The sequence below is a fragment of the Callithrix jacchus genome, chromosome 10 (assembly GCF_049354715.1).
Source record: "Callithrix jacchus isolate 240 chromosome 10, calJac240_pri, whole genome shotgun sequence".
Taxonomy (NCBI): domain Eukaryota; kingdom Metazoa; phylum Chordata; class Mammalia; order Primates; family Cebidae; genus Callithrix; species Callithrix jacchus.
Genome location: NC_133511.1, coordinates 117,390,082 through 117,405,492, shown reverse-complemented (window position 1 = coordinate 117,405,492; position 15,411 = coordinate 117,390,082). Strand labels below are relative to the sequence as shown.

Below are 15,411 nucleotides of genomic sequence, written 5' to 3'. Positions count from 1 at the left end.
ATGCCTGTTATCCCAGCACCTTGGGAGGCTGAGGCAGGCAGATCACAGGTCAGGAAATCAGACTAACATGCTGAAACTCTGCCTCTACTAAAACACAAAAAAATTAGCTAGGTGTGGTGGCATATGCCTGTTATCCTGGCTACTTGGGAGGCTGAAGCAGAAGAATCACTTGAAGCCGGGAGGTGGAGGTTGCAGTGAGCTGAGATCACACAACTGCACTCCATCCTGGGCTACATAGGGAGACTCTGCCTCAAATAATAAACACATGAATAAATAAAAATAAAATAAACATGCATGTGCAAGAATCTTTCTCCTATAATGACTTCTTTTCCTCTGGATAGATACATAGTAGTAGGGTTGCTGGATCCAATGGTAGTTCTATTTTCATTTTTTTAAGGAATCTCTACCCTCTTTTCCATAGTGGTTGTACTAGTTTACATTCCCACCAGCAGTGTCAAAGTGCTGCCTGATCACCGTGTCCATGTCAACAACTACTGCTTTTTGATATTCTGATTATGGCCATTCTTGATGGAGTAAGGTGGTATTACATTGTGGTTTTGATTTGCATTTTTCTGATCATTAGTTGAGAAATATCCCACTTGCTTGCCCAGCCCCATGGAATGGACTCAGAGACATGGGAACAGCAGCAATGAGACATTTAATGGTGGTCTTGCAGAACCAGGTGTCTGGTAGGCAGGCACACCTGGGGCAGTTGCAGCAGGCAATTTATATCCTAGCATGTAAGTTCCACCCCCAGTTCCTCATTGGTTGACTATTATGGGGTTACAGTCTTCCTGAACATGCCTAAGTTTTATTATCCCCTTATAAAGTTATACCCCAATCCCTTTCTTGCTTAAGTATTGGTTTCCCAGTAATGACACTTTATTCCCTGTTATGGGCGGACCCCTCCTCTACATTCTGTTTGCTTATCGTGACTTTCTAGGTACATGAGTCATGTGGTTTGTCACATGTGCAGGCTGGCTGCCAGTACCTATATCTATCATGCACTGAAAACGGACCATTAAAATGTTTTCTCACATTAGTGATGGTGAGCATTTTTTCATATGTTTTGTTGGGCATTTGAATATCTTCTTTTGAGAAGTGTCTACTCATGTCTTTAGTCCACTTTTTAATGGGATTGTTTTTTTTTCTTGCCAATTTGTTTGAATTTGTTGTAGATTCTGGATATTAGTCCTTTGTCAGATGTATAGATTGCAAAGATTTTCTCCCATTCTGTGGGTTGCCTGTTTACGCTGCTGACTGTTCCTTGTGCCATGCAAAAGCTCTTTGGTTTAATGAAGTCCCAGCTATTTATCTTTACTTTTACTGCATTTGCTTTTTGGTTCTTGGTCATGAAATCCTTGCCTAAGCCAATGTCTAGATGGGTTTTTCCAATGTTATTGTAAGGCCAGTTGCCTTTCCAGGAGTCAAACGGACACATTCATCACTCTCCACGGCTGATAACTGTGTCATCACCCGAGCTCATTATCTGGCTTCCCTCCATAGCTTCCCCACACCCACCTCTGCATACCATGCCCAAGCCCACACTCAGCACTAAATTATGCATCCAACCTCCAGCCCACTGTTTAAAAACCCTGCAGAGAAATTCTTTTAAAGAAGCCCCACCATATCCTACCCAGCAACAGCCTGCCCTGTACAACCCCAGCAGGCCTGCGTACCCAAGGTCCCACCCACCTACCAATGGCAGCTAGTTTCATGTACTTCCTACTTTAACTCCATGTACTTCCTGCTCCTCAACAGCCAATAGAAATGCCTTCTCTTTGTTTCCCCAGTAGCCAATCAATTGCCTGCCTCCCCATAAAACCCCACGCCCTGAACAGCCAGGCCCGACTTCTCTGGCCCCACCCTGGACCACAGAACCTCCCCGGGAAGCTGAATAAATTAACTTTCTTATACTTGCCTCAGTTTCCTCATTATACCTCAGCAATAAATAAATCTTACATTTGGTGCCAAAAACCCAGGAGGAGTTGTGAGACCCCCTCCTGGGGGGGAACTGACTCCTCCACCTGAGGCCAGACCAGGAGTTGCTCTGCCACAAGGTAAGACTTCTGTTGCCCACAGTTTTTCCTGCTGCCTGCTCTGTGGACTACCTGCTTGTAATCATGGCCGCATCAGGGACTCCTCTCGTCTCTTGCTATGGGCCTGGGGCCCCGGCCTCATTCTGAGGACATGAGCGTAGTGGAGATGTCTCTACACTCTTGTCTTCTCCCTGCAAGGGGTCTCTCAGGGCCAGGAATTTGAGGGAGACGTCCCCACCTTCCTGAACCCTCTCGTAGTCTCCAGTGTTCAGGGGGACAGCCTAGGACACTGAGCCACCCTTCTGATCATCTCCACAGCAGTGGTTAAGGTTTAGGTGATAAGAAGCCCTGTTCACAAGCCTGGGCTCTGCCCAGGACTAAAACAGACCTCTGGCTCTCAATCTCAAACTTGCCCTTTGGCAGGTCAGCTCCCACCTAAGTATTTTTAGTCTCTCTCTCTCTCTCTATTACCGAGCGAGTGTGTGAGTGAGTGAGTGAGTCTATGTGTAGTCCCACAGCTTAACAGCTACGGGGCTTGTGTGGGCCTCCACCCACCCTTTGTCCATCAATCCTACATGTAGTCCTGTCTCTGCTGTATATTCACCAACTTTGTTAGGCTCTTACTAGCTGATATACTGTGGTTCAGACCTGCTTTCCTTGAGATAACAGATATTCTACAATGGGTAGCAGACCACTGGCTTCAGGGAAACTTCATTAAGTTCCTGCCTCTAGAAATAACTCTGTTCTCCTTTTTCCTTCTATTTTTCTTCTACCACTGAAACCCCACTGCCCACTTCCACTAGTTTCACTTCCTCTAACTCTACCATGTGGCAAATAGCTCTAGCCCTGTCCCTTTTTATTTTCTTTCTCATTGTAAGTTCTCTCAGCCTCCTCCTCCAGGAAAGGAGCTTTTCTGCCCATGTTAAGTATAATTTCTTTCTGTGTCCACTTCTTGCCCTTAGGCCACTGAAAAGGATAAAATATGGGTAATCAGGAATCCCACCCAGACCCCAAGTCACCACTAGGATGCCTGGTCCAAAATCTACCCAAACTGAGTCTTTCTATAAAAAAACAAAAGGTTACTCTTCCTCTCCTCTGTGGCCTGGCCACAGTATCCTGTAGACAACCAGTCCAAGTGGCCTCCTGGGGGTACCCTCGACTTGAACATTCTAACAGATTTAGGCAACTTCTGCTGAAGAAATAGCAAGTGGGCAGAGGTTCCCTATATTCGGGCTTTCTAGCACCTCCGTTCCTACCCCAGCCTCTGCTCATCCTGCAGTACTGCCCAAGTACTCCTGGCAAAAAACATCCCCCCACTGCCCTCGGCCCCTTCACCAACCTCCTCCTCTTCTTTTTCTGACCCCAATCTGCCTGAAAAACTCTCCCTACCCCCTACTTGACCCACTAATCCCCCGCCATACGTGGACCCCCAAGCCCCTCCTGCTCCTCCTCTTCCAAGTTCTAGCATGGCCTCTCCTGTTAGTGCTCACACTCGCTCGCACAGCACTCCCAGTGACGATAACTCCCTCCTTTGTCCTCTCCGTGAGGTGGCTGGAGCAGAAGGTGTTGTCCCAGCACACGTTCCCTTCTCCCTTACTGATCTGTCCACCATTGAGAAACACTTAGGGTCATTCTCCACCAATCCTACTGCTTACATCAAGGAATTTCAGTACCTCACTCAGGCATATGACCTAACCTGGCATGACACTTATGTAATCCTGTCCTCTACCCTTACTCCTGATGAACATAACCGCATCCTCATGGCAGCCAAGGCACACGCTGATCAGGTACATCTCACTGATCAGCAGATGCCAGTGAATGCAGTGGCAGTCCCTGAAGCTGATACTGGGACTATCAAACTGGCCAAAATGGCCACCACTGCCAAGACCAGATGCTACAGTGCCTCCTAGCAGGCATGCAGGATGCAGCCCAAAAAGTAGTTAATTATGATAAACTGTAAGAAATAACTCAGGGTCCTACTGAAAATCCAGCTGCCTTCCTAGACCAGCTAACTAACGCTATGGTCCTTCATACCCGAGGAGATCCAGACTCTTTAGCTGGGACTACCCTCCTAGTGGCCCATTTTATTTCCCAGTCAGCACCAGCTATTAGAAAAAACTAAAGACGGCAGAGGAGGACCCCCAGACTCCCATACGAGACCTAGTAAACATGGCATTTAAAGTTTTTAATGGCCGAGAGGAAAAGGCTGAGGCCACCTGCCAGGCCCAGCTACAGCAACAAGTGAGCCTCCAAGCCCAAGCTCTTGTAGCGGCTCTAAGGCCAACAACTCACCAAGCATCTGGTGTAAGGGGCCTGTCAAAGACCCCCCAAAAGGGTCCCTCAGGACTCTCTAGACCCATCCAGACTGCTTCAAAAGTCCCACCTGGGCCCTGTTTCAAGTGCAGCCAGGAGGGGCACTGGGCCTCACTTCCCACACCTCCATGTGAGGGGCAGGCCGGTCTGAAGGATGCAGTCCCTTCATTTAAACTCCTCGGCCTCCTGGACGACTGATGTGGCCCAGACTCAGAGATCCCTATCACTCTTGCTGAGCCCAGAGCAATGCTACAGGTAGCGGGTAAGTCCATTTCCTTCTTAGTAGACATGGGGGCTACCTATTCTGTATTGCCTTCCTACTCAGGACCTAACACACCTTCCCAGGTGTCAGTTATGGGAATTTATAGAAAGCCCTCCTGCTCCAACCAGACTCCTCCCTTAGCCTGTAACCTTGAGGGGCACCCATTCTCTCACTCCTTCCTGATCATGCCTTCATGCCCAGTTCCCCTACTAGGATGGGACATACTCCAAACTCTAGGGGCCACCCTCCAACTCATTGGCCCCTCACAGCCAACCTCATCCCCCACCCATCTTCTAGTACTAACCCAAACTGGTAACAGACCCAGTCATGACCCTTCACCTCAACCCCCTATCCCTCCTGAGGTAGTTAGCCCATCAGTATAAAATACCTCCAAGCCTGTAGTGGCCACACATCACACACAAGTTAAAATATTTCTCAAAAACCCTACCCACTTTTCCTCCCATCCTCAGCTTCCCATCTCAAAAAAACCACTGTCAAGGCCTAAAATCAATCATCACTCGACTTTTGCTCAAAGACTCCTTATCCCCACCAGTTCCCCTTGTAATACTCCTATCTTACCTGTCCAAAAGCCATCTGGTGACTACCACCTAGTCCAAGATCTACACCTTATCAGTAAGGCGGTAGTACCCCTCCACCCAGTGGTCCCAAACCCCTATACCCTATTATCCAACATTCCCTCCGCAACCACTCATTTTACAGTCCTAGACCTGAAGGACGCCTTTTTTACCATTCCGCTTCACCCAGAGTCTTACTTTCTCTTTGCCTTCACCTAGAGCAATCGGGACACTAACCCATCACAACAGTTAAGCTGGACAGTCCTGCCCCAGGGCTTTAAGGACAGCACCCACATTTTCAGACAAGCATTAACGACTGACCTCAGTTCTTACCCCCTTCAACCCAGTCTCCCTCTCCAGTACGTAGATGACCTGTTACTTTGTAGCCCCTCCCTCTACATGTCGCAGCAACATACTGCTATCCCCCTTAATTTTCTTAGGTCTCGGGAGTACCAGGTAGCCCCCTCTAAAGCACAGCTGTCAGTCACCTCAATAACCTATTTAGACTATACCATCCTACAAAATGAAGCCACCTTAACTAACCATTTAAAACCCCTAAAGAACACCTCCCAACCTTTCTCCTGGCTAACTTTAGTCCAACAAGGTATCAACATGTTAAATTTAGCCAAATCCACAAATTTCACCAACTGCTTTTTATGTGCCTCCCTCAACAACCCCCCCTTTGCTGCAGTTCCCCTCCAGACCAGGTTCAACCTGTCACGATTGCCTACAGGGAAGCCTAACCCCCACTTAACAGACATCCCCCTGTTTAAAGTACACTTTCACAGTCTCTCTCTCTGCTACAGGACCATCAATAACTTCAACTGCAATATTACAGTAAAAGTTACCTCCACCCTCTATACACCTCCAGGGGGGTACTTTTAGGGCAATGCAACTCTAACCAAAGTTATAAATACCTCTCTTCCCTTCCCTTGTGTGCCAGCCACCTTGGTCCCACAGTTAGAAGTATATAGACAAGCTGAGTTCTTATCCCTGGTCACTCCATCTGCAAACCACCGGAGTAAACGAGCAGTCTTCCTCCCACTAGTAGTTAGCCTCTCCTTAGCATCTTCTCTAACAGCAGCTAGAATAAGGAGTGGTGCCCTGGGCTACAGTGTCACCTCAGCCGCACAACTAGAGAACAAACTCCGGGTAGCCATTGAGGCATAGGCTGCCTCTCTGGCATCCCTCCAGTGACAAATCACATCACTGGCTAAAGTAACTCTCCAAAATCGACAGGCCCTAGACCTGTTAACAGCAGAAAAAGGAGGGACCTGCTTGTTTCTCCAAGAACAATGTTGTTATTACATTAATGAAACCAGTCTAGTGGAAGAAAATGTCAACACTCTCTATCGTCTTCAAGAAGACCTCCAAAGAAAAGAAAGTGCACCAGCCTCTTCTCTTAACTGGTGGCAATCCCCTGTACTTACCTGGGTAACCCCTATCATCACTCCCATTATTGTAATTTGTCTTTTACTAATGCTAGCCCCTTTCTTTCTCAAGTTTTTACAAACTCACATAAAAGAAATTTCTAGGGTAGCAATAAATCAAATGCTACTTCACCATTCTGTCCGACTCACAACCAAGGCACCAGCCAACTGACGCCCCCTACTCTGCCCCTGTTCAGCAGGAAGTAGCCAGAGAAAAATGGCATCCTATATCATCAAAAAGGTCAGAATGTGTAAGGCCGGTTGCCTTGCCAGGAGTCAAACAGACACATTCATCACTCTCTGCACCTGATAACTGCGTCATCACCCGAGCTCATTATCTGGCTTCCCCGCATAGCTTCCCTGCACCCACCTCTGCATACCATGCCCAATCCCACACTCAGCACTAAATTATGCATCCAACCTCCAGCTCGCTGTTAAAAAATGCTGCAGAGAAATTTTTTTAAAGAAGCCCCACCATACCCTACCCAGCAACAGCCTGCCCCATATGCCCCCAGCAGGCCCGCGTATCCAAGGTTTCACCCACCCACCAATGGCAACTAGTTTTATGTACTTCCTACTTTAACTCCATGTACTTCCTGTTCCTCAACAGCCAATAGAAATGCCTTCTCTTTGTTTCCCCAGTAGCCAATCAATTGCCTGCCCTCCCCATAAAACCCCATGCCCTGAACAGCCAGGCATGACTTCTCTGGCCCCACCCTGGACCACAGAACCTCTCCCGGGAAGCTGAATAAATTAACTTTCTTATACTTGCCTCAGTTTCTTCATTATACCTCAGCAATAAATAAATCTTACAGTTATCTTCTAGAATTTTTATAAGTTTTTATTTTTCTAAGTTTCATGTCTTAGATTTAAGTCCTTAATCCATCTCGAGTTGATTTTTTTATAAGATAAGAGATAAGGATCCAGTTTCATTATTCTACATGTGGCTAGCCAATGATCCCAGCACCATTGTTGAAAGTGTCTCCATTCTAAACTTTTTGTTTGCTTTGTCAAAACTCAGTTGACTGTAAGTATTTGGGTTTATTTTTGGGTTCTCTATTCTGTTTCACTGATCTATGTGTCTGTTTTTATACCAGTGCCATGCTGTTTTGGTGACTATGACTATGCCTTTATAGTATAGTTTAAAATTAGGTAATATAATGCCTCTAGATTTGTTCTTTTTGCTTAGTCTTGCCTTGGGTTTGTTTCTGGGTTCTCTATTCAGTTTCACTGATTCATGTTCCTATTTTTATACCAGTACCATACTGTTTTGGTGACTGTGGGTTTATAGTATAGTTTGAAATTAGGTAATGTGATGCCTCTAGATTGGTTCTTTTTGCTTAGTCTTGCTTTGGCTATGCAGGCTCTTTTTTGGATCCATATAAATTTTAGAATTGTTTTTTCTAATTCTATGAAGACTGATGGTGGTATTTTGATGGGATTTGCATTGAATTTATAGATTGCTTTGGGCAGTATGGTCATTTTCACAATATTGATTCTATCCATCCATGAGCATGGGATGTGTTTCCATTTGTTTGTGTCATCTATGATTTCTTTCAGTAATGTTTTGTAGTTTTCCTTGTAGCAGTCTTTTGCCTCCCTGGTTAGGTATACTCCCAAGTATTTTATTTTTGTGCAACTATTGTAATAAGGGTTGAGTTCTTAATATGATCTTCCTCTTGGTCACTGTTGATGTACATAAGAGCTACTGATTAGTGTACATTAATTTTGTATCCAGAAATTTGGCTGAATTCTCTTATCAGTTCGGAGCTTTCTGGAGGAGTCTTTAGGGTTTTTGTGGTAAATGATCATATCACCAAGAGATAGTGACAGTTTGACTTTCTCTTTACTAATTTGGATGCCCTTTATTTTTTTCTCTTGTCTGGTTGCTCTGACTGGCAATAATGTGTTAAAAAGGAATAATGAGAGTGGTCATCCTTATATTGTTCCAGTTCTCAACGGAAATGCTTTCAACTTTTCCTCATTTAGTATTATGTTGGCTGTGGGTTTGTCATGAATGGTTTTTATTACACTGAGGTATGTTCCTGGTATACTGGTCTTGCTGAGAGTCATAATCAAAAAGTGATGCTGGATTTTGTTGAGTGTGTTTTCTGCATCTATTGAGATGATCATGTGACTTTTGCTTTTAATTCTGTTTATGTGATGTATCACGTTTATTGACTTGAATATGTTAAATGATTCCTACATCCCTGGTATGAAACCCACTGGATCATGCTGGATTATCTTTTTGATCTGTTGGTGGATTTGGTTAACTAATATTTTGTTAAGGATTTTAGCATCCCTGTTCATCAGGAATATTGGTCTGTAGTTTTTTGGTTTTTTGTTTTGTTTCGTTTTTATTATGCCCTTTCCTGGTTTTGGTATTAGGATGATGCTGCATTCATAGAATAAATTAGGGATGATTTCCTCTTTCTCTATCTTGTGGAATAGTGTCAATAAGATTGGTACCAATTATTGTTTGATTGTGTGATAGAATTTTGCTGTGAATCCATCTGGTCCTGAACTTTTTTTGTTGGTAACTAAAATTACTATTTTAATCTCACTGCTTTTATTGATCTGTTCAGGGTATCTAATTCTTCCTGATTTAAGCGAGGAAGGTTGTATCTTTCCAGGAATTTATCTATCTCATCTAGGTTTTCTAGTGTATGTGCATAAAGGTGTTCAAAGTAGCCTTGAATGATGTTTTGTATTTCTGTGGTGTCCATTGTAATATCTCCTATTCTATTTCTTATTGAGGTTATTTGGATTTTCTCCCTTTTCTTGGTTAATCTTGCTAATTTTACTTATCTTTTCAAAAATCAGTTTTTGTTTTATTTATCTTTTTTGTTTCAGTTTTATTTAGTTCTGCTCTAATCTTGGTCATTTCCTTTCTTCTGCTGAGTTTGTGTTTAGTTTGTTCTTGTTCCTCTAATTCTATGAGGTATGACCTAAGATTGTCAGTTTGTGCTTTTTTCCGTCTTTTTGATGTAGGTATTTGGACCTATGAACTTTCCTTTCAGCATCACCTTTGCTATATCCCAGAGATTTTGATAGTCATTCAGCTTGAAGAATTTTTTAATTTCCATCTTGATTTTGTTTTTGACCCAATGCTCATTCAGGAACAAGTTATTTAATTTCCACATATTTGCATGGTTTTGAAAGTTCCTTTTGGAGTTGATCTGCAGTTTTATTCCTCTGTGATCTGAGAGAGTGCTTGATATAATTTCAATTTTCTTAAATTTATTGAGGCTCATTTTGTGGCCTATCATATAGTCGATCTTGGAGAAAGTTTCATGCACTGTTGAATAGAGTATATATTCTGCAGTTGCTGGATGAAATGTTCTGTATATACCTGTAGAGTTCATTTGTTCCAAGGTATAGTTTAAATCCGTTGTTTCTTTGTTGGCTTTCTGTCTTGATGACCTGTTTAGTGTTGTTAGTGGAGTATTGAAGTTCCCAACTCTTATTGTGTTGCTGTCTGTCTCATTTCTTAGGTCAATTAGTAATTGCTTTATACATTTGGAAGTTCCAGTGTTAGGTGCATATATGTTTAAGATTGTGATAGTTTCCTGTTGGACAAGGCCTTTTACCAATATGTAATGTCCCTCTTTGTCTTTTTTAACTGCTGTTGCTTTAAAGTTGGTTACATCTGATAAGAGAATAATTACTTCTGCTCACTTTTGGTGTCCATATACATGAAATGCCCTTTTCCATATCTTTACTTTAAGTTTATATGAATCCTTAGGTGTTAGGTGAGTTTCTTCAAGGCAGCAGATAGTTAGTTGGTGAATTCTTATCCATTCTACAGTTCTGTATTTTTTAAGTGGAGCATTCTATAAGGCCAGTTACATTCAATGTTTTAGTATTGTGATGTGAGGTGCCATTCCATTCATCATACTATTTGCCTGTGTACCTTGGTTTTTTGTTTTTTAAATTGTATTTTTATTTTATAGGTCCTGTGAGATTTATGCTTTAAAGAGGTTCTGTTTTGATGTGTTTTCCAGGATGTGTTTTCAAGATTTAGAGCTTCTTTTAGCAGTTCTTGTAGTGGGGGCTTGGTAATGGTGAATTTTCTCAGCATTTGTTTGTTTGTTTGTCTGAAAAAGACTGCATATCTCTTTCTGATATGCTGGTTAGTTTCACTGGATACAAAAATCTTGGCTGATAATTGTTTTGTTTGAGGAGGCTGAAGATTGGGCCCCAATCCCTGCCAGCTTGTAGGTTTCTGCTGAGAAATCTGCTGTTAATCTGATAGGTTCTCCTTTATAGGTTACCTGGTGGTTCTGTCTCACAGCTCTTAAGATTCTTTCCTTCATCTTAACTTTAGATAATCTGATGACAATGTGCCTAATTTCCCAGTGATGAATTTCCTAGGTCTTCTTTGTGCTTCTTGTATTTGGAAGATAGGTCTCTAGCCAGGCCAGGGAAGTTTTCCAAATATGTTTCAAACTTTTATATTTCTCTTCTTTCTCAGGAATGCTAATTATTCTTAGGTTTGGTCATTTAACAGAATCCCAGACTTCTTGGAGGCTTGTTAATATTTTCTTAGTCTTTCTCTTTTTCTAGTCTTTGTTTGATTGGGTTAATTCGAAGACCTTGTCTTCAAGCTCTGAATTTCTTTCTTCTATTTGTTCAGTTCTATTGCTGAGACTTTCCAGAACATTTTGCATTTCTATAAGTGCATTTAGTGTTTACTGAAGTTTTGATTTTTTTTTAATTTATGCTATCTATTTCATTAAATATTTCTCCCTTCACTTCTTGTAACATTTTTTGGATTTTTTTGTATTGGGCTTTGCCTTTCTCTGATGCCTCCCTGATTAGCTTAATAATTAACCTCCTGAACTCTTTTCCAGGTAAATCAGGAATTTCTTATTGGTTTGGATCCATTGCTGGTGAGCTACTGTGATTTTGGGGGGTTGTTAAAAAACCTTGTTTTGTCTTATTACAGGAGTTGGTTTTCTGGTCCCTTCTCATTTGCATAGGCTCTGACAGGGAGAAGGTCTGAGGCTGAAGGCTATTGTTCAGATTCTTTTGTCCCATGGGGTATTCCCTTGATGTAGTACTCTCCCCCTTTTGCTAAAGATGTGACTTCCTGAGAGTCAAACTGTAGTGATTGTTGTCTCTTTTCCGGATCTAGCCACCCCACAAGTCTACCAGCCTTCATGCTGGCATTGGGGGTTGTCTGTACAGAGACCTGTAATGTAAATCATCTATGGGTCTCTCAGCCATGGATACCAGCACAGTATTTGGGATGTCTCCCTGGTCCTGCAGGAGACATCCTCTTCCTTCAAAGGATCTGTGGGTTCTCTCAGGTTTGCTGATTTATTTCTGTTGTCATTCTGTATCTAAAATTAAGGATGCAGGCCTCCACACACTGCTTTGTCTGTCCGAGTCAGAGCTGCAATCAGGCCTGCCTCCTGTCTGTCATGATGGACCTAAAATATATTATTTTGCATTTTTTTCCTTGCTTAATTGTTTTGTCTCTGGCATTTATTTTTGTTAGTATTATTATAAATTGAACATATTTTTTGTATTGTTGACAACTATGCCATTAGTACTTAATACAGAGCCTATCATCACCTGACATTAGCTGTTAATACTTTACCATATCATAAAGAAATATTGATCTATTCCTATATCTAATTACAATCTTTTAATTATTTTGTATGTGCTGATATCTCACTTGTTTTATTTGTCCAATATTTAATTAATACTTCACAGATTTTGGTACCCAGCATTTATTCCCATTTGTTCTGACAAGTACAGCCTAATTTCCTCCAAAAAGTCACCATTATCTAATTCTTAATTTATGTACAAGGGTGGAGCTCACTGAACTCCCAGCTTCAGGAGTTGACCTGTGTCCTACATCTGGGAAATGGCAAAAATTACATCAACTCAGCTAGAGTGAAGTTCTGTGGTAGCCTTGTGATGTAGGAGAAACCAACTGTGTGAATGACTGACACATTTCCAATCAAAGCTAATCTCATCATTTTTACTTCACTGTCCAGGAAACGATCTTCCCCTCCTTCCTCTTTCCTGGTGGACTTGAAGCTGTGAGGAGGTAAGTTTGCTGCTATCATATCCTTTGCATGTCCAAGTCAAAGTTTACCTCAAGTTGGGTCAATCCCTGATGTTTTAAATATATAAAGGCAAGAAAAGAGAATTAACTGCAATAACTGGGAAAAATCCTTCAATGACTTCCTCTCTAATTCAGAATAAAAGCCAGAACTCATATTAAATCCTATAAGCCCTTACATCACCTGATTCTTGTTCTCTCTTGGATTTTGTAAAACATCCTAACTTATATCCTGACATATTGCCTTGAGATTATTTAAAATGGCATGAGAATGCCTTCTCTTGGTTTAAAGTAGAGGATATATAAACTTTTTAAGGTTAACACTTACATAAGCAACCTAAGATTAGTGCATTTTTAGTTGTAAAAAGTTAATGTAAATATCAGGTGCTTCATGTAAGATACTATGATTTCAACTTGTAGAGACTACATCATTTATTTCATGTCATGCGATTTTAAGTGTATTCTCCATTTGGTTATTCTAGGTTCTCTCTACATGTGATTAGGAGGTAAAGCAGTAGGAAAATGTCCATGAGCACTTTGCCTTCTTTTGCTACATTTACAATAAAAGTAGTTTCCTTTTTATTTATTTATTTATTTTTGAGATAGGGTATGGCTCTGTCACCCAGGCTGTAGTGCAAAGATGTGATTCTGGCTCAATGCAACCTCTACCTCCTTGACTTAAGTCATCCTCCCACCTCAGTCTTCCAATTAGCTGGGTCTACAGGTGTGCACCACCTGGCTTATTTTTGTATTTTTTGTAGAGACGAGGTTTCATTGTGTTGCTCAGGTTGGTCTCGAACTCCTGAGCTCAGGCAATCCACCCACCTTGTACTCCCAAAATGCTGGGATTATAGGCATGAGCCAATGCACCTGGCCAAAATAATTATTCTTCATATGCACAACTTGCAAGCTGTGGGCAGCTTATCATTGTGTTGCCTCGGTTTCTTCATCTATGAAAATTACAATAGTACCTACTTTATAGGTTCTTATGAAGACTATAGGTATTAATACTTGTAATCACAGAGTGAAGATTGACACTGCTAGGTGATATATAAAGAATGGTGAATGATACTGATAGGTGATATATAAAGAATTATTAAACAAATACAATGAAAACAAATAACAAAATAAAAATAATTTTAAAAGCTAAAGATTAAGGTAAGTCTTAATATGAGCACATAAGCAGTCATCCTTGTAAATATGCAGGAAAAGAAACAGATAGGGGTGTCCACAGAGTTCAGAATTTTAAATAAGTGCGCTAAGTATAAGAATAATGTCCACATGGGACACAAAGAAACTGTACTATCCTGAAATTCAGTAATGTTCATTAACTTTAGTGAAGTTTTAGAAGTGGCAATTTATATTACTCTTTCAAATTTAATATCAAAATAATCTAAGATTCTCTAAAAATGGAGTCATCTTCCCACAAGCCTATTTTCCATGGAGTCATTGTGAGATATGCAAAATGAGGTTCCAACTATATGGCACAGTTTTCCACTGTGAATAGTAATATGCAGTTAGGATAAAGTAGTGAATCTTTCTAAGAGAGGAATATTTAACTTCTACAGCTGTCATGTTGAGAATGACGTGGGGCAGAACAGGGCATCCTGAGTCAGGCTGGAAGGATAATCCTCCTGCAGGTAATCAGCTGTGCACCCATGTGATATAAATCAATTTTGTGTTTAGGAAAAACTCAGTGAGGGTCACGTAGTGGCTTTGATGTATATTTGGAAACCAGTACTGTTTTCAGTTTTGATGATAGCTCTCCGATGGCTCTCTGAGAGGATTTTTAGGATGGAAGAAACACAGTAGGAGACAAGAAAAAAACTATAATCTAAGCCAATGTAGTGTAACACAAGTGCATGCAATCAGATAATTTTAGAATGCTACTGACCAGATTGAATGGCAAGCTCCCATGCATTCTATATACAAAGCATCAAAAAGTTATTTAAAAATGTGCCACCCTGTCGTTAATCTTCATTGTAAACACATTCATAGCACCAAAGGATAGCTTTGTTTTAAAAATATAGCAACAATTTACCAACAGCAGACACCATAAATATTGTCCTTCAGATCTTCAATTTAGGTCATTATCTACGCCAATTCCTTTCCTTTAGATCATCTCAACTTGTATTAATGAGGCATAGAGGCAATTTGATTCTATTTGCTTAATGATTGCAAGTGGCTGCTTTGTTGGGTTGAAGTAGGCCAAGAATTGCCTTTGCAGTGGCTGGTATGTACCTGTCTGAGTTCGAGGGCTCTGGCAATTAACAACAGTGGTTAACCATCAATTTGCCCTGTGAATAGCAAGAATAAAATCAAGTTATAAGGTCTTGAGTATATATGGTGATATCATTGATAACTTCTCACTATAAGTAGTCCAAGCTCTTCAGGTAGGTACAAGATATTTGGGACTAAAAATGATTTGTTTTTTAAAAGTGTATTGATCCAGTATTTTTTTTTCTTTAGACTCACTGAGGCAACATGAAGGCTTCACACTAAGTTAAATTTGTGTTATCATATATTTCTGTCCCCTTCCTCCTCTGAAATCTAATTTCTCTTCACTCATCCTATATATCAAAGATTATAAGAAAAGTAATAATAATTAAAGATTAAAGAATATTTAGACTTGTGATTCTTTCAATGATAAAGAAATGGGTAATCAACAATAAGCAATTTGTAAGTGTACTATATAATCAGCCTTGCTGCAAAAAGT

General features: G+C 41.2%; 1 protein-coding gene across 19 annotated transcripts in view; it reads left to right on the top strand.

Moving 5' to 3' along the window:
* Positions 1–15,411, top strand: part of MS4A6A (membrane spanning 4-domains A6A) — a 269,396-nt gene that overhangs the window by 214,384 nt on the left and 39,601 nt on the right. For 10 of the 19 annotated variants that reach the window (XM_078341121.1, XM_078341120.1, XM_078341119.1 and 7 more), the window contains one exon: positions 12,628–12,680. Coding sequence is in view for 4 of the 19 variants with exons in the window: in XM_035262815.3 (XP_035118706.2) it covers positions 14,269–14,335 (67 nt within the window). In the remaining 15 variants the exon portion in view is untranslated. Of the gene's footprint in view, positions 1–1,849; positions 2,061–11,472; positions 11,512–12,627; positions 14,336–15,411 lie in introns of those variants that run through there. The other 9 variants (XR_013523448.1, XM_035262815.3, XM_054240941.2 and 6 more) reach the window with 3 other exon arrangements.